The sequence below is a fragment of the Stylophora pistillata genome, chromosome 10, assembly GCF_964205215.1.
Source record: "Stylophora pistillata chromosome 10, jaStyPist1.2, whole genome shotgun sequence".
Taxonomy (NCBI): Eukaryota; Metazoa; Cnidaria; class Anthozoa; order Scleractinia; family Pocilloporidae; genus Stylophora; species Stylophora pistillata.
Window position 1 is genome coordinate 12,551,359 of NC_142528.1, and position 23,990 is coordinate 12,575,348.

At 37.9% G+C, this 23,990-nt stretch overlaps 2 protein-coding genes across 4 annotated transcripts; both read left to right on the plus strand.

Moving 5' to 3' along the window:
- The first annotated feature begins 102 nt into the window (after positions 1 to 102).
- LOC111320068 (U1 small nuclear ribonucleoprotein 70 kDa) lies at positions 103 to 14,532 on the plus strand. The gene is made up of 11 exons (XM_022922765.2): positions 103 to 367; positions 4,933 to 4,995; positions 5,476 to 5,530; positions 5,918 to 5,985; positions 6,672 to 6,734; positions 6,935 to 7,016; positions 11,423 to 11,524; positions 12,409 to 12,493; positions 12,840 to 13,064; positions 13,156 to 13,359; positions 13,887 to 14,532. Exons 1-10 carry the CDS (start codon positions 224 to 226, stop codon positions 13,352 to 13,354), a joined length of 1,086 nt encoding a protein of 361 aa, XP_022778500.1. The 5' UTR covers positions 103 to 223; the 3' UTR covers positions 13,355 to 13,359; positions 13,887 to 14,532.
- Positions 14,533 to 14,766: 234 nt separating this feature from the next.
- Positions 14,767 to 22,243, plus strand: LOC111320063 (transmembrane protein 41B). Of its 3 annotated transcripts, none has more exons than XM_088735802.1 (8): positions 14,767 to 15,038; positions 15,143 to 15,249; positions 15,905 to 16,022; positions 17,034 to 17,162; positions 17,810 to 17,903; positions 18,016 to 18,120; positions 18,741 to 18,879; positions 19,444 to 22,243. In XM_088735802.1, exons 2-8 carry the CDS (start codon positions 15,210 to 15,212, stop codon positions 19,611 to 19,613), a joined length of 795 nt encoding a protein of 264 aa, XP_088591928.1. In that variant the 5' UTR covers positions 14,767 to 15,038; positions 15,143 to 15,209; the 3' UTR covers positions 19,614 to 22,243. The 3 variants fall into 3 exon arrangements, with proteins under 3 accessions (XP_088591928.1, XP_088591927.1, XP_088591926.1); XM_088735801.1 differs by having other exon boundaries at positions 15,032 to 15,057; XM_088735800.1 differs by lacking the exon at positions 14,767 to 15,038 and having other exon boundaries at positions 15,045 to 15,249.
- Positions 22,244 to 23,990: the final 1,747 nt, after the last annotated feature.

The window sequence follows — 23,990 nt, forward strand, 5'->3', positions numbered from 1 at the left end:
AAGATTTGATTGGTCAAGTCGATCAAGTTCGAAGAGCGTATTTTTTAAACAACCAATTACAAATCACATTCTATTTTTCCCATGGTTCTTAGCAGAGGGACCATGCACATGACTTTGCTTTCCTTCGAAAAACGTCTAGATGTAGTAGCAGTGATTCAGTCTTTTTTTGACCGAAGCTGAATTTGAATTCACTTGAGACCAGAGGAAATTCGTCGAAAAGAAAATGACGGCCTTTCTTCCGCCGAATCTTTTGGCATTATTTGCTCCGCGCGATCCAATCCCATATTTACCGCCTTTGGATAAACCTGCTTGGTTGAGGCGACCATGGGCATACACAGGCATTTCCAAGTTCGTCAGAGAATTTGAGGTGAGAAACTTGATGCAAACATTCTCTTTTATATAATTTTGGGATATCGAAAATATTTCAAATGGACTGCTTTTTCTCTGAATGTTTCTTTAGCTTCATACATAGTTAAACCAAACCAAAAGCTTTTCTTAGCTGTGATGTCGCTGAAGTGTGATGAGGGAAAGCACAAAGTTTTACTGAAATCAATTAGTCCAAGGCATACACAGCAGCTGTTTACTCATCCCAACTCAAAGCTATTTTTTGGCTGTTTTTGTTTTTTGTCATCTATACATTATATACTGCAGTTCTTATGAAAGAAACATTATCCTGTTCCGAAGATCAGGATTTGTTTGGCGCAATATTTACCAGCTCAAACTTCGTTTTAATGTGGAATCATGGTTTATGCCAATCAATTAATAATATTTATCTACATTTAATATTTTGGAACACTTGCATCTTAAAGCAGCCAAACGAATTCATAAACTTCTTAGCGAAACTCCTGACACTGACGTTCTTGACCATGTAAAATGGAAACCACTAGTCTATAATCACAAGCGAAGGCTATACTTGCTTCCACAATGTACCAGGTCTATCATAATAGCTTACCTAATCAATTTGCAGCTCTATTTGAAACACGCAACGGCAATAATTGTTATAATTTATGGTGTATAAATCATTTCTCACATGTACAGTACAATAGCAACATTGGCAGAAATAGTGTAAGGTATAAAGGACCCATTTTTTGTAATTTAATCCCTGAAGCCATCAAGGATGCTTCCTCCAATTAACTTTTTAACACATTGACACCTGAACCGCCCGAACCATGCGAGAACGCTTCCCCCCTACCTCCCCTACTAAGCAGAGTTTTGTCCCCAAACTTCCTCTGTGGTTTGGAGATCAATAAACCAATCAGAATCTGCCATTTGTGCATATATTTTGATGGCTTTAGGGGGTACTATAGGGGCATTATTCTATGTGTCCTCACTAGATAATCAAATTTGAAAATATGGTGTCCGCGCGGCCGACCCTTAAAATTTTCAGGTTGGATTTTTCGTTCATTTGCGATTGAGTTAGACTTTGTGGAACTCAGAATGTAAAGTAACAGTGCTGTAGAATACTGTGCTAGGAAAAGAATGGATATCAAGGTCTTAAAGGTGACAGAATAAGCTCTCGAGTCAACAATGCTACGATTCTCTGAAGCGATGCTAATTATGGACGTAAAGTGAAAACTGAACTTTCGGACTTCAAGCAGGGTCTAGTGACAATTTGACGATTCGATGGCCCGGTAAATGTTATGTTTGAGTAACATTGTGTTCAAAAAGTATTGTTTAATTGAAGATTTTGCGTCAAATCAAAGTTTTTCAGAATTTTCAACATAAGGCCGCGCAATTTTCTGGCCTTGAAGGCAAGTAAACAATGATCTAAGCATGATGATTTTACTGCGTGGGCTTTGTACATGTAAGAAATTCGTAAGTTTTTCGCTTATAACAGCAAATGAAAAACTGTTTTGAATAAATCTGTTGTTCCAAAATATTTCTTGGTCTTTTTCATCTTGCTTACCATCGATAGATTCCATGGAACTTGGAATAAGTTCTTTAATTAGTGTTCTTTCACTGGAGCTTGTTTTTTGAAAAAGATGATTTTTAAAAATTTACTGCGCATTGTTTTTGCTTTCTTGGTTTCTCCAAAATTTTGACTTTTTGTAGGCACGTGTTACACGCAAGTGTCAATGGGTTAAACAAAAACTTAGACAGGCCTCAAAGATAACAGACTAAATTCAATTTGAAAGAGAGGCTTGTATGGTAACATCAAAACAATCAGATTTCTTATACTTTTAGTTTTTATTTTTAGAAATTTCGTTAATCAGATTTAAGGTTTTTATATTTAAGATTGTGCGTAAATATGGATTTTAACTGAGTTACTGGCAGGTCCGCACCAGCCTTTAGGTTGCCGCAAACTGACCTGCATTATCAAAAAGTGTATGTATGTATGTATGTATGCTGACAGGAAATTGGAATCTCGTAGAGTGAAGTGAAGTGAAGTGAAGTGAAGTGAAGTGAAAACCTTTATTAATTTATAAGGCTCAGGGTAGCCCCTTCAGACGCAAAAAGCTGTCTGTTATCAATGGGAGCCCTGAGCAACAACATTAAAACATTACACTAAAACAGGAAATAATATAAATAGAGAACTATTTACAAGTAAAAGATTAAAAGATGTATAACACGAAATATCATTAAGATAATTCGTTAAAAAGAGTGCAACCATAATAATAGAAGGATTTTTTTGCAATCTCAGTTCTCACAGCAGGCGGATGTAAGAGGTTGCTTAGTCTAGTAGCACGCGCATGGATTGTATTATTACGTTTAAAATATTGTTTAAAATACTGGGGACATTGACCTTGCAGGCATTTCTTAACGAGTTTAAAGACAGATTTACGTCGGTGCTCCTCCAACGTGGGCCATTTCAGAACGTCCATTGCCTGCTTGCTGCGCACAGTTCTAGCCACTATCCTAGCAGCCCGGTTTTGGAGGGCTTCAAGGTCTTGTTTACGACCTTCCCCGCAACAGCCCCACACACATACACAGTACTCTAAAATAGGCCTAATTAGACTACAATACACTACATTTGCACTCTCTCTAGAAAGGCTTCTACGAAGCCTGCCGAGCATTCCTATGCGTTTTCCCGCCTTCGAAATTAGGTGCTTTATTTGCTCATTCCAGCTAAGGCGGTCATCAAAAACTATACCTAGATAAGTAAAATGAAAAACTCGCTTAATTACATTGTTATTTAAAATAAGAGAAAAGGAGTTAACAGCAGATAGTCTAGGGGCGGTTCCGAAAAGCATAGCTTCAGTTTTTGTTACATTTACAAACAGACTATTAAAAGAAAGCCAGTCATCAATTTTAGACAGTTCAGCATTCAGCTTGTCTTGAATTACAGAGGCTTGAGAGGATGAACAGTATAGAACAGTGTCATCGGCGTACATCAGAATATTGCAATCGGACACTACTTCCTGTAAATCATTAATGTGTAGAATAAACAATAGTGGCCCGAGAATAGAACCCTGAGGCACTCCAGTAGAGACGGCTTCTGAAGTAGAAGTCACCCCTAGAAACTCTACAACTTGGGTGCGGTTCGACAGGTAATCCGTAAACCAGCCATGCTCTTTATCCAAAATCCCCAAATTGGAAAGCTTGTCCAGAAGTACCGCATGATTCACAGTGTCAAAAGCTTTGCGAAGGTCAATAAACACAGCACCAGTTAATTGACCTTGATCCATGTTCCTTCGAATATTATCAGAAAAACTAAGAGCAGCGAATTCTGTCGAGTGATACTTCCGAAACCCGCACTGATAAGGGCTCAAAATCTTGTTTTGCTGGAGATATTTGTAGAGTTGGATATGTACAGCCCGTTCTAAAACCTTAGATAAAACAGGTAAAATGGAAATCGGGCGATAATTGTCCATCTCATCAGCCTTTCCTTTCTTAAAAAGTGGAATGACCCATGCGGATTTCCAATCACTAGGAACTTGGGCAGTACGCAACGAGGTGTTGATAATAAACGCCACAGGCTTAGCTACAATGTCCGCAGAATCTTTTAACAGGCGAGCCGGTATGCGGTCCAAACCCACGGCCTTCCCAGATTTCAGGCTACGTAGTTGAGACATAACAAACTCCCCAGAGATCTCAAGAAAATTAAACGGCGGATACTGACAGGCAGGAGTAACGGAATAATGTTGTTTATGACCACAAGTTTTCCGTAAGGTGGCCATCAATTTGCTTGCTGCAGATGCGAAAAACTTGTTAAATGCGTTGGCAATGCAATGTTTGTCAGAAGAGATAGCGCCGTCTACTTTGATGTTCGGAGAAGTAGCTTTCTTTTCACCCGGTAGGATTTTCTTCATCGTCTTCCAAAACAATCTGTAATCGCCACCACTTTCCTCGATGAGCCGTTTATTGTAAGAACTGCTTGGGTTTCTTAGGGAGTAGCTGTCATTAACACTAGCAGCTTTGAATGCACTTTTACTTCTCAACTGAATCACAACTTTGACCTGTCACTGGCATTTCCACCATTAGCCCTTTGTCAGAGCAAAAGATAAAGGAGTAATGCTCAAAATGTCAGCTTTGAAACTTTTCACAGTGTCCAATTCACATTATCAACTCAGTTGATAAAACCAAATGAACTTGTTGTACTCTCCTACTCATGCAGCACCACAGTTTCCTTTGAAACTTACTTTGTAACATGCCTAGACTGGTGGAGAAATTTACTATGAAAAAAATGTACACTTTGCTGTCCATTGCAACCCACTCCACAAACAATTGTGCAAAATTGTGGTCAGTTGTCACTAATTGGGCTGAAAATTGATGGTTGGAAACCTCAGTTTAAGGCTAGTTACAGAAGGTGACTAGCATAGGATATTTTCATTGTTCTCTCGGTGGAGTGATCTAAACCAGTTCTCAATAAATAAATGAATAATAAGTGGCAACATTATTTTGTCTGTTAAAACCAGCAATTTACAAAGCCTGGGATAAGATGTAATAAAATGACCTTGAAGTGATCTTTTATTTGATCTCATTCATCCACAGGATCCAAAAGAAACTCCCCCTCCTACGCGGGGAGAAACTAGAGATGAAAAAACAGAACGCAAGGTACCTTAAAGTAACCATGTGAATATTTTTTTACCTGTATGTTAGAAAAATGGGAAGCAAGAAAATAATTAAAATGAAAAATGGTCAGGCAATCCCAGGGTTCAACATCTAATGGTAGCCAACTTGTCACAAATGGGTAGAAATTCAGTTTTGGCTGGTGGTTTTTTATTTCCACTAGCCAGTTTGGCTAGTAAACAAACTGAAATTGTTGTGACATAAAAGTTGTTATTAGCCACTTCGCTAGTAAGTTGAAAAGTTAGTGTTGAGCCCTGAATCCTTTCACGGAGGAACTGATAAAAATTCAATACCAGAAATCTGAAGAAATAAACTGTAGTGATGTGCATTTCTCCATTTTTATTCCAGATTATAGGATTATGAACTAGATTGAATAGCTGTGTTAAAGCCTAGGTGTGGTGCTCAAATCAGCTTTGTTAGGTTAAGGTGCCAACTGTCTACTATTATATTTGCAATTTATTCCAGAGGAAAGAAAAAATAGAACGTACCACAAAGTTTCAAGAAGAGCAGATGGAGCAATGTAAGTCCATGTAACTTTACATTTCACAAAACACAACCCAATGAATGTGTTGTTGGTGAAGATTTTTTCTTTTTCATTCTGGAAAATCTCTCACAATTTGTGATCAAATTTTGCTCTGGAATATTTCTCTCGTTACCACTGGAATACACTGCAATTAGCTGTTTGCAGAGTTGAGTGCTCACTTAGGAGCCCAGCAAATGTTGGCAACCTAAGTTTGGCAGATACTGTGAATGTGAGAGCTTCCCTTGGAGATGATCATCTCTTCTATTCTCTCAGCATTTTCTTGCCTCAATACATTATAAAATGGCTACATGTTTACATCCCCAAGTTTGACTATTTTGTCTTTAGATTAATTTGTTTCATTTTTTTTTTTTTTTTTTTTTCAAGGGGATCCTCATAATGATGCAAATGCTGTAGGAACTGATGCATTCAGGACACTTTTTGTCGGAAGAATTGTATGTATTATGTGTATCAGATTAAAATAAGTAAGTGGGTTGAAAATGACCTACACACACCAACCCTATGTCCAGCAATAAGGAACCACCAGGCTGTGGGCAAAATTAGGTTTTTTTATATCTCAAATGGTTAGCAGAGCTAGACAGAAAGAGTGCCAGGTTGTAAGCTTAACTTTTTTGGAAACCTGAAATTTTTAAAATGGTGGCCAGTAATAAAAAAAATTTTAAACCAAAAAGAACACTGTGTGTAACATGATTCAAGGTGCTACACGTGGCTTGTTTCTTTTTTTTTTTTTTTTAACCTTTTGCCTCTCAAGAGTGACCAACATCTAATTTCTCCCCACAATATCCCCCCTGAATCACACAGTAAGGTCAGGAGAATAAAGCAACTGATCACCGACCAAAGAAACTCTTGATTGTTAAACAAATTCTCCTTGTCAGCGCCTTAGGGTCAAAAGGAGAATGGTTGTCAATGGTTGACCTATCAAAATCATTTTGTAGAGGATTACACTTTGAGATGTCTTGTGAACCTGGTAAATGTGGAGAAAGAGGCAAAACTATATGCTTGAATAAAATTTCAACAAAATTTTTATCTCTCATCAACTTCAGACCTTAAACACTTAATACATTGTGGACTGAGTGAGATATGAAAATATCACTTTGGTTTGAATTTCGTCATACTGTAGAACTTTGACACCTCGGAATCTAAGTTAAGACGAGAGATGGAGTTGTATGGGCCTATCAAAAGAGTGAGTAGCTTACTTTTGACATCATGTTACTTTGACTTGTAGATCGTCATTTTTTTCAGCGTGTTATTAGATGCAGTTGTCCCTTAATTTAAATGTATGATGGAACACATTGGTGTAAACTTAACAAGGGTAAATTTGTCACACTTTTAAAAGCAATATCAGGGATGTTTGCTCTAAATTGTTCCTACATTTATTTGCAGATTCATTTAGTGCACAATACAACAAATGACAAGCCACGGGGTTATGCCTTTATTGAGTATGAACATGAACGAGACATGCATGGTGAGTATCGCACAATTTTTGTCAATGTCAACTCAAACATTTCTATTCAGTTATGTCGTACTTTACTTCTAGATCCATGTCTGTTGTAGTTTAAAATGAATTTAAGTCAAGGTGACGTTCACCTAGTTTAATTTGAGATCATTTTGAACTGAATTCTATTTCAACCTACAACATGTACACATGGTTTTCAATGCGTAACAATTTTTCCTAAAATTTCCTTGTTGTACTTTGAAAGCAGGGTATGAAGGAATGTATGTGTATAGACTCATAATTTTTATTAAAAGCAATGATGGTGATTTTCACAAGTTAGGTGTATTTAGTTCAGTGAAAAGAATAACAAAGAATGACCTGAATTTTGATTTTGGAAATTACACATGTGTATGTTGTGGTTTAAATTTTTTGATCTGGTTGATTTTAGTTTGCTTAGTTTCCTTTTCATTATCATGGCATGAAAACGTTAAATTCAAGGAAAAACCACAGCATGCAAATGTATGGATATTTGATAGTTCTCAAGTTCATAATTACAGTAATTAGCAAAAATTAAAGGTAGCATGTATTCTTACTCCAGTAAAAGTATGATAGAGAAAGTTACTGCAAGCAGCTGTGAGAGGTACAAACGAGGCACATGGGTAATGGTGTAAAATATTTTAAATACTAAGTATTTTAGTGCATAGTATATAGTGAAAGATTTAACACATACATACAGACAGACATATATAAAGGTTGATATACCCAAAATGTATGATGTATTCAAAATGCATTTTTATGCACCCACTATAAATTGTCCTGTTTACCCATGGTGCTAAATTTACCAGTATTGCAAAACCTGATGTCACTTTTCTTGCTCTTTGGATTAAATAATGATGGGAGAAGAAACAATTAAAAATAGGTAAAAAGGAAATCAAGAAAACAGGAAATTTTCTCTAACAGCTTTGATTTTAAAGCTGTATTTGAAACATGACAGACTAGTCTCTCTTGTTTTTTTTTTTTTTTTAAGCCTGGTCAATTCTTTTTCACTTTGTGACACATAAAAGTTGACAAATTAAGCTTGTTAAAGAAGATTTTGGCAAAGTTTTGGCTTTAAAGAAATTTTTTTTGCTCAGTACAAATACCCTATGTGAGGGTACATGTATATCCTGTAGTTATGGGAGGGAAAGTTTGTGATTTCTTTACTAAGTTTCCCTATTTTGATCGAATCTTGCAGTGAATACTATATCACTCACCATCACTTGAAACTGAGAGTTATCTTTGATGGGCCAGTACTTGGTTAACTTTTCCAATTACTCTTGAACTCTCCTGAAAGATAATCAGGTAAAAATGGTGGGTATAGGTTTCTGACAGGTAAAACTGAGTTTACCATCACTTTTTTCAGTGAAAAGAAAAAAATTAAAGCTATCTATGAAAACAAGGTCTTGTGGTGGTGGAAAATTTCATTGAAAATCAGATTTGCAGTGGGAGAGAAATTGCATACAATGAAATTATCTGTTGCAAGGCAAATTTGTTTTAAGAACCAAGTTTTGTCATCTGTGAATAATACATTCTAATAATAGATTTTGAAGTTGTCCTGATCACATAGAAAAAAACTAACCAAATTTGATTCAAATCGTTAGAACTTCCAATCTTTGCTTTCGACATTTTATGCTATCAAGGCAGCATTTTATTTACTTTCTATTTGCAATAAACTGGAATTTGTTTTCTAAAGAAGATAAAGGAACAATTTTTCCACTTGGACATGAATATCCTACAATAAAATGGGGATGGGTGTTCACCATACAGGAAAAGGGGTAAAAAAAAACTCAAGGATAAATTACAACTTAAATTTGTGTACGGGAAAGGGAGGTGGGCAAACTTTCATGTAAATGTAATTATTTCACGGGTGAGTATAACTAAGGGAAGCCAATTTGTCATTTCTGTCTGTTTTATTAACTAGGTAAGAATGGATTAGTAATTCCATTTTCTGAAGAGTTATGGAAACACTTTTGAACAGTGAACAGCAGTGTCCAGTTCATTACAAGTGTTTCCATGACTCCATTGGAACAGTACAAACCGTTCATAAGAATTCTTGCCGCACCATATATGTAATAGTTTGTTGCTTCAACTCTGAAGTTTCAGATTAGTTTATCATGGTCTCAGTCCCTGCAGAGCCAAATCTCTTAGTGATGATAATTAGATTGAAATGATTTTGACAAGGTGTGGGTGGGATGGGCTGTTTGATTGGCTTCCCTTGGTGAAGTCACTGGTTGTGATGGTAAGGAACTCCAGTGACGCATACACAAAGTACTGGAGAGCAATGACTGTCTACACTCTTTGCCGAGTAATGTTGGTTCCGTAAGGACCTGGCAGGAGTGTGAGTATAATTACACTTCATCTTTTCTTTGTACCCCTAAATTCCATTTAATTTCATTTTTGCAACTATCTCACAAAAGTAAGAGCGATCTTCTCCAAGGGAGTATTTTGTTGGTGTAGTTCAGTAAGGGAAGGTGTATTGTTATTGTTTTTGAATGTCAGAAACTCTTGGGGAAAACGATTATTCCAGTGTGTAGTGATGTGAAGCTGGTATGCAGACACTTTTTTCGCTTACATTCTGAGCTCAGGGAAATATAAATACCAACTTAAGAATTGTTGCAGGAGACCTTTTGGTTTAGATTTCTCTTGAAATGTCAAAAGGCTACAAAGAAACTTTAGTTCGAAAATGAGAAGAGCTGGTCAGATCTTTTTCTAGCTGCGTGATTTCCAAGTGTGAGGTGGAATCTTTAAATAGTAGAGAGTGTGTTAAAGTTAGCATACTGACTTGTTTTGGTTGTGCCATTGATGACTAGCTCTGCTCATTCCCTCGACACATCACATATTGACTATATTTTCATGCAGTCAACCCCTGGTTATCCAAAGTATTCTGTGGTCCTTGCTTAAAATGATTTCAGTTGTAAAGTTATCAGTTTTATTCAATGAGTGAAAAGCAAGAATTTACAGCTTGTTTCCCTTTATTACCGCGCACCGAGAAGGGAAAACCTTTCTCTACTTAAAACGACACCTGAACCTCATTATAACAGGGAAATTATCTCTTTGAACGAGTTTCTAAACTTTGATAAGTTTGACATGGGATACCATGTTGCTGAATCACACCTGTGCCACAGAATTTGTGTGACTGAGGGTCAACTGTTTACTAAACTTGAATGCCTTCTCTACCACAAAGTTAACCGTTATAACAACAGGTTAAAAACACGCAAATCATTCGGGTCACTCAAATTCTACGGGTTAATAATTACAAACAGTTCCTTACAAAACCTCAACCAACAGTTGACTTTGAGGTTGTGGAGGGAAACTCTTTCATGGTTCCCAGTGAGCGATTTGCTCAGTGCACAGCGCCATGCACTTTTTCTTCTAAGCATCTGCAGGGCAGATTTATTTATTTAATCACTTTCACCAGAGTGAGGTGAGGGTCGCACAACAGAGCGAGGCTCCAAATTAAGTGCGCCCAATATCCCACCCATCCCACCCCAGGGGAGGACATCCATCACACAGTTATCTCGTGTGTGGGAAATTAACGTCTCCTACCCCAACCCTGCAGGAGACGGGACCTCCATTTATTCGTCCCTATCCGAGAAGACTAGAATATCTAACCATTTCTTGATGTTATAGAAAGGCAGCAAATTCTTCTCAATTATTTTAAGACCCTGAGTGTTGGTCCGGCCGGGGCTCGAACCCTCGACCTCCCGCACAACAGTCCAGCGCTCTATCCATTGAGCTAACCGGGAGGCGGTAAAGCTAACCGGGAGGCGGTAAAGCTAACCGGGAGGCGGTAGCTAACCGGGAGGCGGTAAAACCCAGTTGTGCGTAATACATTAGTAGCAAAGACTAAATGGGTTGAAAGGCTCTATCTGAAGACTGTTAGTTTGAAGAATAGTTTGAACACCAGGTATCAGAAACTGTTTGATAATCGGTGACAGTATGTGGCCCGCCTTGTTCAAAAGTGAGGACATAGACAGTTTCTAAAACGTATACAGAATGATCTACGACGGCCGCCTGTGAAAATTAAATTCTTGATAGCGTGCGAGAAGGCCATCTTTATTTGCCTTTTGGGACGGGTGTTTCCTTGCCTGCAGGAAGATTTGAGACGAGTCGTGAGTCTGGCACTAGTGATCAGTGTCAGACTCATTCCAGTCCCCTCGCAGCTCGCGATGCTGAAGGCATCATGCTTTGCCGCGGGCGAAGAAACGCTCGAGCCGAAGCGCAAATGATGAGGGCCTGGTCGCCAACGATGAAAGCCTACTCGTAGGCAAAATTCTTGAGTGTTGTCTTTGTTGTTGAGAACGAATTGAGTTCAGGTAAGTGCGTCCCGTTGAAGGAGACTCTTCACTGTGCGGTAGGGGTTTAACATTTGCATCTTCGGTTTGGTTCTGTTGCAGCTGCTTACAAGCACGCCGATGGAAAGAAAATCGACGGTAGGAGGATTGTGGTGGACGTGGAGAGAGGTCGCACAGTCAAGACATGGAAACCAAGAAGGCTTGGTGAGTCACCATGCACAGCCTAAGATCAGTGTGCATATTCTTCACATTGTTCTTTATACTTTTCCAACGGTACTAACAAGGAGAACTTGTTTATCAGTCTAGTGTTTTTCTATCTGTCGATCATTTTCTTTTCTCTCGTAAACTAGATGTTTGATTTTGCGGTGGCACTGTAAGGCGAATTTAATGTGAGTCATTCTTAGAGGTTAAAAGACTGCAAATGAAGCTGCAGTTCACATTTTAACCAGGCTGTAGTGATGTACCGTACCAAAAGCAGTTAAAAGCCAGTCTTTCCTTTGATCCCAATGAACGTGCTCAAAAAAGGATTTATTTTGCCGTAGTTATCTATCGATGATAGCTTACAGAGAAATTTTGTCTATTAAAAAGATGTCCTCTAATTTCGCTTTTTTGAAAATAACGGTAGACGAGGTGGATAGGAAGTTGAAAGTGTGATTGTGGTGGCACGGCAAACAATATATTTCGTCTAAGGCCCTAGCCCCTTCGTAGACTAGTGCCATTAAGGAAATTATAGATCTCAGAAAAGGAAGGGGAGGAGAGACGGAGACTACAATTGTCGTCACGCTATGTATTCTAAGAAGGTACCTCCCCTCCCCCTCCATTCTCATGCAGCCCATCATAGGCTGTACCCTTACACCATGCAGGGCACAGAACTAATGAAACATTTTGTTCCACAGTTATTAAAAGTAATCATCGGCCTGGCTTAACTTGGCCTCAATTTCTGCCGTTTTCTTAGGTCAAGCCTCTGAGGAGTGGGTCCAGCGCTATCTCTGGGCGCTCAGTATTCAGTGCCGTGATCTTTTGTTAACAGTAGAATTTGCTGTTAGAATTTGCTTTTCTGATACTGAAAGGCATCTTTTCGTCCGCAGGTGGAGGACTCGGAGGAACTCGTATCGGAGGACCAGACGAGAATGTAAAGCACTCTGGACGTGTGGAGAATACTGAGAGATACGAGTATGAGTTTTGCGTATTGGCGCAAATCATATACTTTTCTACCACGAGTCTTTTTCCCTGAGCCTGTAAATGTAGCTTTTGCCTTATCGGAGTTCATAATTGGCATAGTTGCCATAATATGTGAAAATTATAAATATTTTGTGCTGCGGGAAAGTAACATTTACTGGAGAAAGATTATCCACTGTCACAAACACCGCACTGAAGTAGTTACAAACGACTCTCGTATATTTCCTTTTTTGCAACCATCTTTTACGAATATCGTAACAGTGTTACCAATGGCCAGCTCATACTTCGCTAGGTGTCTTATGATGTTTCATCTATTTGACTCAACTCATTTACTTTCCAGGGACCGTGAACGCGGCGAGAGGGACAGAGGAGGAGATCGCGAGAGGGAACGCGATCGCGAGCGATATAGGGACCGTGAGCGTGACAAAGATCGTGAGCGTTACAGGGAGCGTGACCGAGATCGCGATAGAGATCGTGATCGTGACCGCGAAAAGGAACGTCGAAAGCACCGAAGTAGGTCACGTGAAAAAGAGCGTGAGAAAGAGCGTGACCGTGATCGCGACCGGTAAGGGATGGCCTTTCATTTTGTACTTCCATAGTTAGATATTCTCATTTCCCTCGCCCTTTTCTGAGTATAACGCTCTCTTTTCTTTCAGGGACAGAGAGAGGCGGCGTGATCGTGACCGTGATAGAGATCGTGATCGCGATCGTGACAGGGAAAGGGAGCGCGACAAAGAACGTGACCGTGACCGTGATCGTGACGGAGAAAGAATGAAAGAGGAACCGAATGGTGAATACCCACAATATGACAACGACAACCAGCTCGACAACAATAACTTGGAAATGGTAGATTAACACAGGTAATTTTTTTTTTTATTTTAGGGACCGTTCATTTTTTACAAGGTAGGGGGGACTGGTGGGGTCTGGGGGGTCACCAAAAAAACCGCCTCAAAGGGGGGGCCATCTAAAAAAAATAAGGCAAGGGGGGGGTCACGTAATGTTTTAGTAATGCCTTAAGATGGGATGTGTTTTACTATTCTTAAAATTTACCTGAAGGCCATGGAAAAAATTAAACGACCGAGGGGGGTCATGCAACTTCTTAATGAACGTTCAAAAAATCCCACCAGCCCCCCCACCTCGTAAAAAATGAACGGTCCCTTACAGCTCATAACATTTGGACCCCTCAGCCTCTCAGTAACTGGGATTCTAACCGACTGTAATGCTAAATGATTCTCTAAGTCGGCTCCTCGAGGTAAGAAAATGTACTCAGTGAAAAGTTTTGTTAGTCGGTTTCACCATGAAGTGGTGTGCGACATGAATTCCTTTACCCTTATTAAAGTTTTTTTTTTTTTTTTTTTTTTTTTCAAAAAATGTTTTGCCCTTTCAGATGAAGTTGTAAGAGTCCATCGTCGCCTTTGCACTGACTGACTGACTGAAAGGAAAGGAAAGGAAAGCATGATCAAGAGCTGAAATGAAGAAAACAGATTCATTGTGCATTATAAAATCGTCTTAGGTTTAATTCAGTCTATCTTTTAAGAGTGCACCTTTCCTACTTTCTGAGTATGCCTTGGCAGGTCACACAGCGTCACTCTTAAAGCCGTCGATGAGACAAGCTACGCTATCAACCAAGAAGAAACTTTGTAGGTTAATTATAGCATGATGGTCTATTATTTTTCACCTGCAGCTGTACCCTAGTTTTTCTATGGGGGCGGCTATTGTAACATATCCTTCTTACATTCTGAGCTGATATTCTGTTATGCCCAGCTGCCTCAGACTTAAAGCATTAGATAGTGCAGGCAGATTTGTGAGAATTGATGAAGTAGGACTTCAAAGTTGACAAGGTTACCAGCATTCCTGTGTGCGGTTACGATTACCTCATTTTATCATGCATTCATTGTAATTTTTCGGCAGTTGTTCGTAGTTTTATGTTAAGCCAACTATAGGTATTGACCTTTTTATCAACAAAATTTTAAATGAAACCTCTAGAATGGACTTGCCGAGTTTAAATAAAAAATGAGACAAATAACAAAGAACCATCTTCTGCTTTGTGTTTAGAAAATCGAGTTATGAACGAAAAGCGGAAGTGGGTGTTTATCATTTTCATGATCGTGCTGATTCCCGAGAAATAGATCTTGTTTGGGATTCTTGATGAAACGTCAAACAATTTTGTAACATTTCATGGAGATGACAAAATGATTTCAAAAATAGGTGGGGAGGGGGGGGGGGGGAAGGTGGCTCTTAGTACTCGTTTCTGAGGTACGAATATGATCTCCATTTTGACCCATCCCGTGCAAGCAAGGTTCTGTCTTTTTTTTCTTTTTTCACCTTTTCATATGAATCAAACTTAACATTCATCTGGCTGATAAGTACTTCTTTGACTTCCTAATCACTTTTCGCTTGAAAATGGGTTCTATTCCGAGCGAGAGAGAGGCGTCTAAGGGGCGTTCGATCCAACAGTGTATTACGCTAGTACCCAGATTATCATCCTTCTATTGGAAGAATGCCAGGCTCCCAAGGCACTGAAGAGTTACAGTCACCGGTGAGTCATAAGAAATGACGTAAGATATTACAGCTGGCTTTCTGGCCCTTGTTACTGTGTTTACTATTCAAATATTTGACTTTTTTTTTTATGATGACGGATAGAAATTTTCCCAACGAACTGTTAAAACTCAAGGGACGACAGCCGCTACCGCAGAACTATCAAAACCATATGGACAATATGACTGACACAGGTCCTCGATCATTCAAAAGTAAGTGGCAGGCTTGAAGTTTCGTATATGAGAAACAGCTTCTTTATCCAGCTGTCATCGTCGTATTCAAGCTTCGAGAACGCGTTGCTCTTGCAAGGAATATAGACTATTTTTGTTATAGGTTAAAAATATGGGCTCTTCGCTTTGGCCTTCACGACTTACTTCATGTGTTTCCGGTGTGTGCGTGACAAAAGCAATTCTTCGCAACCTTGTTCTAGCTTTTCTTCCATACCTCACGAGCCTATGTTAAATCTGCAATAATCCTAGTTGCTCCAAAAACACGAAAGCTTGGGCAGCCAGTCAGTCTTGTGTGCAGACTAGAACCATTTTCCATTGAGTCTTTAAAGTAATCCAGGATTGCTTTGGTTGTGTTTTCCTCTCTGATTGGTCCAGACGTACAGACAGTACAACTTGTGTTTCTCTTTCAAATAGACAAATTCAAAACTAAACGGATGATGTCTTTTTCACTTGGCTCTCATGATTTCTTGCTTTTTCTTTGAGTCCTCAATGGCTTCCTGTGATGTTTTCCTATGTTGCGATGGTAATGGCTGTGTTTGGTTAATTGTTATATTGTGTTTGGTTCAAAAAGTGCACGAGTTCTCTCTTTTACTTGGGGCAATACACTAATGGATGAATTTTTTATCTTTCAATCCAGAGGAAACATCACAAAAATCAGAAAACAATACAGGACCCTTCATTGTATTAGGCCTGATATTTTTCACATCCTTAGTGGCAATAGCCTTTGTGTACTGGAGCTTTCCCAAGCTAAGACCGTAAGTCCTGATACTATTGATCTGATTGTTTGTTCAGAAGAACTTTATTGGTTGTTAAAATAAGTGGGCAGTTGATTATTTTGTACTGTAGAAAAAAAAAAAAAACATGTTTAACCAGTCAGCTGCATGTGCTACACTTCTCTATCTACTTTGTAAAGAATAGAAGAAATAGACATTAAACAAAGCAGTTGGGAAATGAATAACTTATTCGACATTTTGGTGTGAAGAGTATTTTAGCTTGTTGTTTGTAATTTGACTCATCCAGCGAGCTTATCACATTACGGCTCAACTAATAAAAAATGTTCAGCAACAATACACACCAAAACATCTCTTAAGATATATGTATTATAACAATTCCAACTTGGCATCAAGAAGTCTGACTTAGGTGACCTTTTTGAAATCCTTCAAACCTCGCAAATGTATGATTATTAAATAAATTTTTCTTTTCCAAGAAGAGTGCAACAATTAAGAGGGAAATGTAGTTGATTTTAGTTATACAGGAGGATTTGTGTCAGACAAAGAGTACTTTCTCCATTTACATAACTTTTTGGCATATAAAGGTATGATATTATATAAAAACTTTATTTAACTCTCAAACTCCCAAGATCCAATTAGTAATTCTCCTAACTGACTGTTATACATTTTCTCATAAATAAGACAAGATAATGTGGTATTTTATCAAGATAACACCCTTAAGCTGATAAGTGCATTTGTTCTCATTACCTGTTTGCAAGATACCATATTGGAATCACAAAGAAGTTGCACATTAATCACATGGTACAGTAACTGGTGCAGTAACTTGGTACAGTAATGCGCATTTGAGCATATCCACATGGAATTTGTGCACTATAAATGCTGTATTATTTATTATTAACTACCTATTGTAGTCCTTACATTTTGAGTTTGAGCAACTTCTTCAAGCTGTAATGGTCTCACTAGTATGAGCATAAGTACCTTTAAAAAAAAACTGCTTTTGAATGTAATGTTTACAATAAATTTCACAATTCATAGGGAAGACAAGGCAAGGATAAAACTTCCAAGAGACATGGAAGATGCAAAAGGATTAGGAAGAGCATTGTCCAATTACACAGATGAATATTTCACTCAAGTTCTTCTAGGCTTTGTTGTCATTTACATTTTGTATCCTTCATGAAGTTTTTGTTCTGTTTTTTTTTTTTTTTTTTTTTTTTTTTCAATAGTAAACTGATGTACTGTAAGCTGTAAAAATTTACTTGGGATTAATTTTGAGTTTCCCAGCTTTCGGCCTTTTATAAATGCCTGTTCACCCAACATCTAATTTCTCCACGTAAAATCATCCCTAAATCAAACGTCAAGGTAACAAGAATAAAGGAAATGAACACCAACTAGAGAAGCTCTTGATTGTTAAACAAATTCTCGTTTTCAGCACCTTAAGAAATGTACAGAGAACAGTATGGAGAATATGCATGCTGATGCTAGGGTGTATTAAGGGTTGATGCTAGATTGGTTACTTGTGTTGAACTACAAACTCTTGAGGTGCAAGATTAAGATTTTGTCATATATATAACAGCTTTATATATAACAGCTTTACTGTAATTGTAATTCACATTATATTACATTACAATTAGGTTATAGAGGGAGAAACTTAATCCCCATATTAACTATACCCCATATTATAATTATAATAAATTACATATATCTATACATGCATGTGTAAGAATTTTAAAAGGTCATGAGTTTCTAGGTGCCCTTATCTCATGGAATTGTGAGGATTAATGCTGCAGTGTTTTCTTTAACCTTTTGCGCAGCTTGCAGACATTTGCTATACCAGGATCAATATTTCTCAGTATTCTATCAGGATTTTTATTCTCTTTTCCTTTAGCTTTATTTCTTGTATGTTTGGTAAGTTGATTTGGACTTTAGGGATTAATTGAAATGCTCAGAAATCTGAAAAGTGTACCCAAGGTCTTCTCTATTGTATTTGTTCAGAATATGATCTGTTTCTGTTTTACAGTGTTCCAGTGTAGGTGCATCATTCTGTTATTTATTGTTCTACCTTGTTGGTCGAAGGCTGGTAAAACATTATATACCGGATAGAGTAGATCAGTGGTGTGAACAGGTACTTGCATTGTTATTACGAAGCAGTTACTAGGAGTAGCCATTTCCTACTATTCCTAACTTCCTAATTTTTCTCATCCATGCTACATTTTTTCCCTGGTTTCTTGATTTTGTTCCCTCCACTTTACAATGTTGGCTCTGACTTAAGGCTTGCACTTGAAATATCAGCTTTATAAACTGTGTGGCCAGGTTACATTATCAATTCAGTTGATAAAACCAAATTATCTTGTAATATCCTCCACCAGTGTAACACTGTAGTTTCCTTAAAAAACTCACTCCTGTTGGTAACTACATAATGATTTAACCCTTTAACTCCCAAGATCTGATTGTGAATTCTCCCCTCTAGCTGATACACGTTTCCTTGTAAATTGGTTACAAGAATTTGGTGTTCAATCAAGGTACCAACTTCTTACTGATGAGCTTGTGGATTCTCATTACCTGTTTGCTGGATCGTGTATGGATATTATAGAGAGAAGTTACATGTTGATCACTTCTGGGAGCCAAAGGGTTAACCTGGATTGGGTGGATGAAGAACATCAATCTTTTGAATGCGCCGCTGCTAAATTATATTAATGTAATTATTTAGTTATTGAACTTTTTTTGTTTTATATTTTGTCACAGGTTAACCATCATCGAGACAACCTCCTAAGTTACATTATCTTCTTACGTATCACTCCTTTTCTGCCCAACTGGTTTATCAACATTTCTTCTCCAGTGATAGGTGTTCCACTTTTGCCATTTTTTGTTGGCACTTTTGTTGGTAAGTCATTTGAAAGATTGATATTGTCATCTCAGTAATGGCCAAGACATGTGTCAAGGTACTTACAATTCTTGTAAAATGTTTGGGAGCAGTTCTTATTTTAGGTGTTTCTTAGTGTTATGGAATCATTTTTTTATTAGCTGTCATGTAGAGTAGTTAGTTCACTCTCATGGCATGGTGATTGTGCCCCAACAACAGATACTGCTATATTTGAATTCAACTCACATTTTCCTTTGCAAAAAAAAGAAAAAAGAAAAAAAAATGCTTAATTGCACCCATTTATTAGTTATGTTTTGTTTGTACATAGATGGCAAGGCAGGGAGGGGTGGGTGGGAGCTGCAGCCATGTCTCAAAAGAAAAAAAGGGGAGGTAATAATTCATGATTCCTGATGGAAAAAAGTTCAACTAGGAAGTGAAGACATTTTTTTTTTTAGTCCATTTGGTCTGAATTAATACTGTAACAGTAACCTCTCTGGCCAATCACTTTGAAAACTTGCTGAAATTACTAGAAAGATTAACTCGCATTCATTAATATAATTTTTTTTTAATATTATTATTCTTTAGGTGTCGCTCCACCATCTTTTGGTTTTATCAGTGCAGGAGTTGAACTTTATGTTTTAACAACCACAGGGGATGTGATGTCATTCAAGTCCATCATGATTGTGATTGTTTCTGCTCTTCTGTCATTAGCTCCAGTTATATTCAAAAGGCAACTTAGGGCAAAGATAGAATAAAATGAATCATTGTAATTTACGTATGATGCACGATCCTCGCAGTAGATAGCGCTATTTATGCAATAGTGAAAATCAGACCTGACAAAAATCAGGCCTGTACGGGACTTGAACCACTGACCTCTGCGATACTAGTGCAGCGCTCTACCAATTGAGCTAACAAGCCAACTGGGAGCAGGCCGTTAAGTTGATATGAACTTCATATATTCATTGCATCTCATTGTAATTTATAGTAACTTATTATAATTGATTATGTCCAATAATTTGTTAAATATGTATGGGGGAGAAAGTATGTTGTATCAAGATGAGAAAGTTTTCCTCTTATAATTTTATAAGTACGGGGTAATGGGAAGGGTTTCATTAAAAGCAAGTTCCTAGCGGTCTACAGCTGCACATAAGAGCTATTTACTTGCAAGCAGGTTCTCTTGCTTGGTTTTCCGGCACCTTGCAGCCACTTTTCTGGGCTTAGCTGCCCATTAGACCATAGACAGCCCTTTATGGAAGAAGTTACTGAAACCCCCTGGTAGTACCCTGGCTCCAGAGGTTTCTCTTTTTCTCCCTGTTTACAATCCTTTCGGGCTACGAAGCAGCGAGATTGGCCGAGCTGCGTAGCAGCGTCTCTTTTTCTCGGAGCCGCGAGCGAAACCTCTGGAGCCAGGGTACCCTGGTAGTGGCAATGAGTTGTGGTCAGCAAGACCATACTTGTTCCTTAGCCATTTCATCACTGCCAAACTATTTGGTGACATGTGAATTGAATGACAAATTCAGAGCAGGACTTTGATTTAGGTGCTCAAATGATGGACCTGTCGAAAACGTGCAAAAGCTAGCGTACTCACGATTTATTTTCTTGGTTCGATTTTGCTATTACACTGCAATTAACTCCCTCTCACAACTCTCACGAAAACACACATCACGTCTCCTTGTAAGCACGTGGAACAGCACCATATATGGGGCGATAAGACACGTGCTGCATACATGCGGTTTGGTTATGTAATAGATAAACAAGATCTCTTATGTTTAAGATTAATAAATGTAACGTACAGTCTCCAACAGACCATTTCTGAACTTCAGAACTCTCGCTTTACTAAGGAGGAGGGCAAAACCTTTCTTGTGAAAATGAGTATTTTACTACAACAAAATTTAATGCTTTTGCAAATCTCAAAATGGTTATTACTGTTTACTCTAATGGTCTGGGTGTGAGCTAAACAAAACTATGCACGATTAAGATACTGGTAATTCTAAATGTTCAGAATGTTGTTATTAATGTTGTTGATCTTTCTTTTTTTCACCAAAAAATATATCGTAGGTTTAAAAACAAATTCTGAGTAATTCAGCTCTTTGTTTGCCTGTGGTAAAGGTGCTGTTTTGTTTGCTTAGACAACAATACTTGGTTGGGCTTCCACAAGGAAATTGTTGAATTAGTTTTCTTTTTGCGCAAGAATCTTTTCCCCGTTCATCTTATCGATAAATGCGTTTATCGATATTTGAACACAGCCATCGACCGAAATGGCTCCACTCAAACGCCTCCTTTCTCTAATATCACTTTACAGGGTAAACAATACTTTTATAAGTTACCTTATTTAGGCCGTTTTTCTACTGTAACTCAAAACAAAATACGTCGCCTTGTTAGTCGTTTTTGTAATGATCTTGACATCAAATTAGTGTTTACAACGTTTAAATTAAGAAATATTTTCTCAGTGAAGGATTCTGTCCCTAGAGAACTTCGTTCACGTGTGGTTTATAAATTTATTTGTGCTTGCTGTAATGCTTGCCATATCGGCGAAACTGGTCGTCATTTTTCTACACGCGTCCGTGAACATCTTCAGACAAGTCCTCATATATCTTCAAACATTTACAAAACCCGGGAAGTTGCCGTCAATCTTGCTCTGCGGATTGTTTTGAAATCCTTGATTCCGCCCCTACAAAATTTCAACTTAAACTTAAGGAGGCTATGCACATAAACTGGGAAAAGCCTAATTTAAACCAACAAGTTCATCACGTCAACATGATGCTTAAGCTTTAGGCTTGACATTCTTTCTAAGACTTTGTTACTCACTCAAATATGTAATTTTTGTCACTTAATCATAATTAATTATGCATGTTTCGCCTAGTTGTTATATAGTCTTAACGCTTTTTCAAATATTCTGTAACTGACGATGATGTTCGTAACATCGAAACATGTCTTCGAAATCAAAAAATGTACTCTTCTTGAAGATAACGATTTGCTTAGAGTATAATTAACTAACATGCTTTCGTGTTTTTCAGGAGTTTATCAGTTTTTTGTAATATCTGTACAAGAAGGAAGTTATTTATTGCTACAGAATACCATTATTATGAATTAGCAAATTTTTAATTGAGAATGCACGTATTGTTATCATACTGTGGTCATCAACTAATAAATATATTTAAAGTGCTGTTCTAGGGGAAGGAAGTCAATTAAGACCTGATCATACTAGCAATGAGAGTAAATTCCTATCACAATTGATTTCTTTGATAATCTTAATTTCATATGTTACTAAATATCTTATGCTGTCATGAAAATCAATGTTGAAGTTAATTGAACATTATATATTTACTATCATCTAGAAATTATAAAGTGTTTGGCCATACAATAAATTGTACCTATTATTTTGTTTTCTAGACTGCTTCATTGTCATACAGTCATACTGTGTCTAACTCTGTGACTTACATCCAATGTTTCCTTTCGATATCACCCCCTGAATCACATATTAGGGTCTCGAGAATAAAGGAAATGATCAGCAACTTAAAGAGTGTCTCCTTCTCAATGCCTTGGGAAATGTGTAGAGAACAGTAATGGAGAATGTGTATTGATGTTAGGGTGTAAATGGCCAGGATACCAAGTAAATGATGTTATGGTTTTGGAATGTTTTCAATTTAAATTTTCCATAAGCATGGAAAAAGTAGGAAATGAGGAGACCCTTTTCAAATTATTTCTTGATATTCAGGTTTGATAAAAAGCCTTCTCCATGCGATACCCGCAAAAGGTAACACTGAGTAGTTCAAATGAATTGTTGGTAAGACGATGTGTTGAAACAGAAACCCCTATCTGTTTTCTCGCTACCCTACCCTCGGTAACCGGTCAAGTCGCCCGAAAGTCATCTCGCCCGAAGTCATGTCGCCCGGAACCAGAGTCATGTTGCCCGATATTTTGAGTCATGTCGCCCGAACTTTTATCGAGTGTTTAAACTTGAAGAAAAGTCACATATTGAGTAAATCGTAGCGAATAAACTCGTAAAATGTTGACTCGTCAAGGGTGTCACGAAAACTAAGACCTAGGACCTAAGACCCCTCGAAAACGAAGAAACAGCTCTTCTTCGGAGAGCAGCCAATCAACTTACTAACTGCGCTTTCAGTTAAAGGGATAAAGCTGTCCAGCGTTCTAGTTGGTAGCGTTTTCACATAGTCAAAATGGGAATCATGCAAAGAATCAGCTAGTCTCTCCAATTTGGCATGGATGACATCAATCTTTTCAACAAAGAAGCTGCCTATTTCATTGGCTAAAACCAACTTATCACTAGTTGGTGGAAAAGGTACCTCATGACCCTGATTTGGCAACTTCTTTGTTGCCGAGGAGAGGTTCCCTTGATTGGAGTTGTTTTTAACAATAAAGTCTAAGTAAAACTTACGACGGGCTTCATTCATCAGGTAGGTTATAAAATTCCTCTTCTTTTTGAATTCAAACAGATCACGGACATTCCGAGATCGACGCCATTTTCTTTCTGCTCTCCGTCTTTCCCTCCTTGACTCTTTAATATCTTCACTAAACCACGGTACCAAAGGCCTCACTGTGATAAACTTAGTGACAAGTGGAACATGACGATCAAGAGCCGCAGATAATGTAGAATTATAACATTTAACAAGATCATACTCATCTATATGCAACGTTTAATTTTTCAGCTCGGTAGCCTGCATGTAAACACCCCAAGTGAAATTCACCATCTCCCAAGTTGTAGCTCCTCCAGGTCACAGTTCGCTCTATTAACTATTTCCAGGTTGTAAAGATCACCTTGACTTTTTCTTTCTTTTAAAATAGTCCGTATCCAAAAGGTTTTCGATGGGTCTTAGTTTTCGAGGGGTCTTAGTTTTCGAGGGGTCTTAGGTCTTAGTTTTCGTGACACCCGACTCGTAAACTATTTTGGTCCGCTAACCTACGAGAGACTCAAATACTGCTGTTCATTTCAGCGTTGTTCGTTGCTGTTACTGACAGTCAGTAAACTTTTCAGTAAAGAAAAGTAATATCTTAGTAAATTGCAAGGAATAACCTCGTAAAATGTTGACTCGTAAACTGTTTTCATCCGCTAACCTATGCAAATAAGAAGTTAAAGAAAGACTCAAATATCGCTGTTCATTTCAGTGTTG

What these genes read in the sequence shown, in the direction of transcription:
- LOC111320068 (XM_022922765.2), top strand. Translation starts at nt 224, where the DNA reads ATGACGGCCTTTCTTCCGCCGAATCTTTTGGCATTATTTGCTCCGCGC. An exon ending in ACATGAACGAGACATGCATG is followed by an intron (nt 7,017 to 11,422) that starts GTGAGTATCGCA and finishes GTTCTGTTGCAG; the next exon opens with CTGCTTACAAGCACGCCGAT. An exon ending in CGTGACCGTGATCGCGACCG is followed by an intron (nt 13,065 to 13,155) that starts GTAAGGGATGGC and finishes CTTTTCTTTCAG; the next exon opens with GGACAGAGAGAGGCGGCGTG.
- LOC111320063 (XM_088735800.1), top strand. Translation starts at nt 15,129, where the DNA reads ATGATGACGGATAGAAATTTTCCCAACGAACTGTTAAAACTCAAGGGA. An exon ending in AGCTTTCCCAAGCTAAGACC is followed by an intron (nt 16,023 to 17,033) that starts GTAAGTCCTGAT and finishes CACAATTCATAG; the next exon opens with GGAAGACAAGGCAAGGATAA. An exon ending in CTTTATTTCTTGTATGTTTG is followed by an intron (nt 17,904 to 18,015) that starts GTAAGTTGATTT and finishes TCTGTTTTACAG; the next exon opens with TGTTCCAGTGTAGGTGCATC.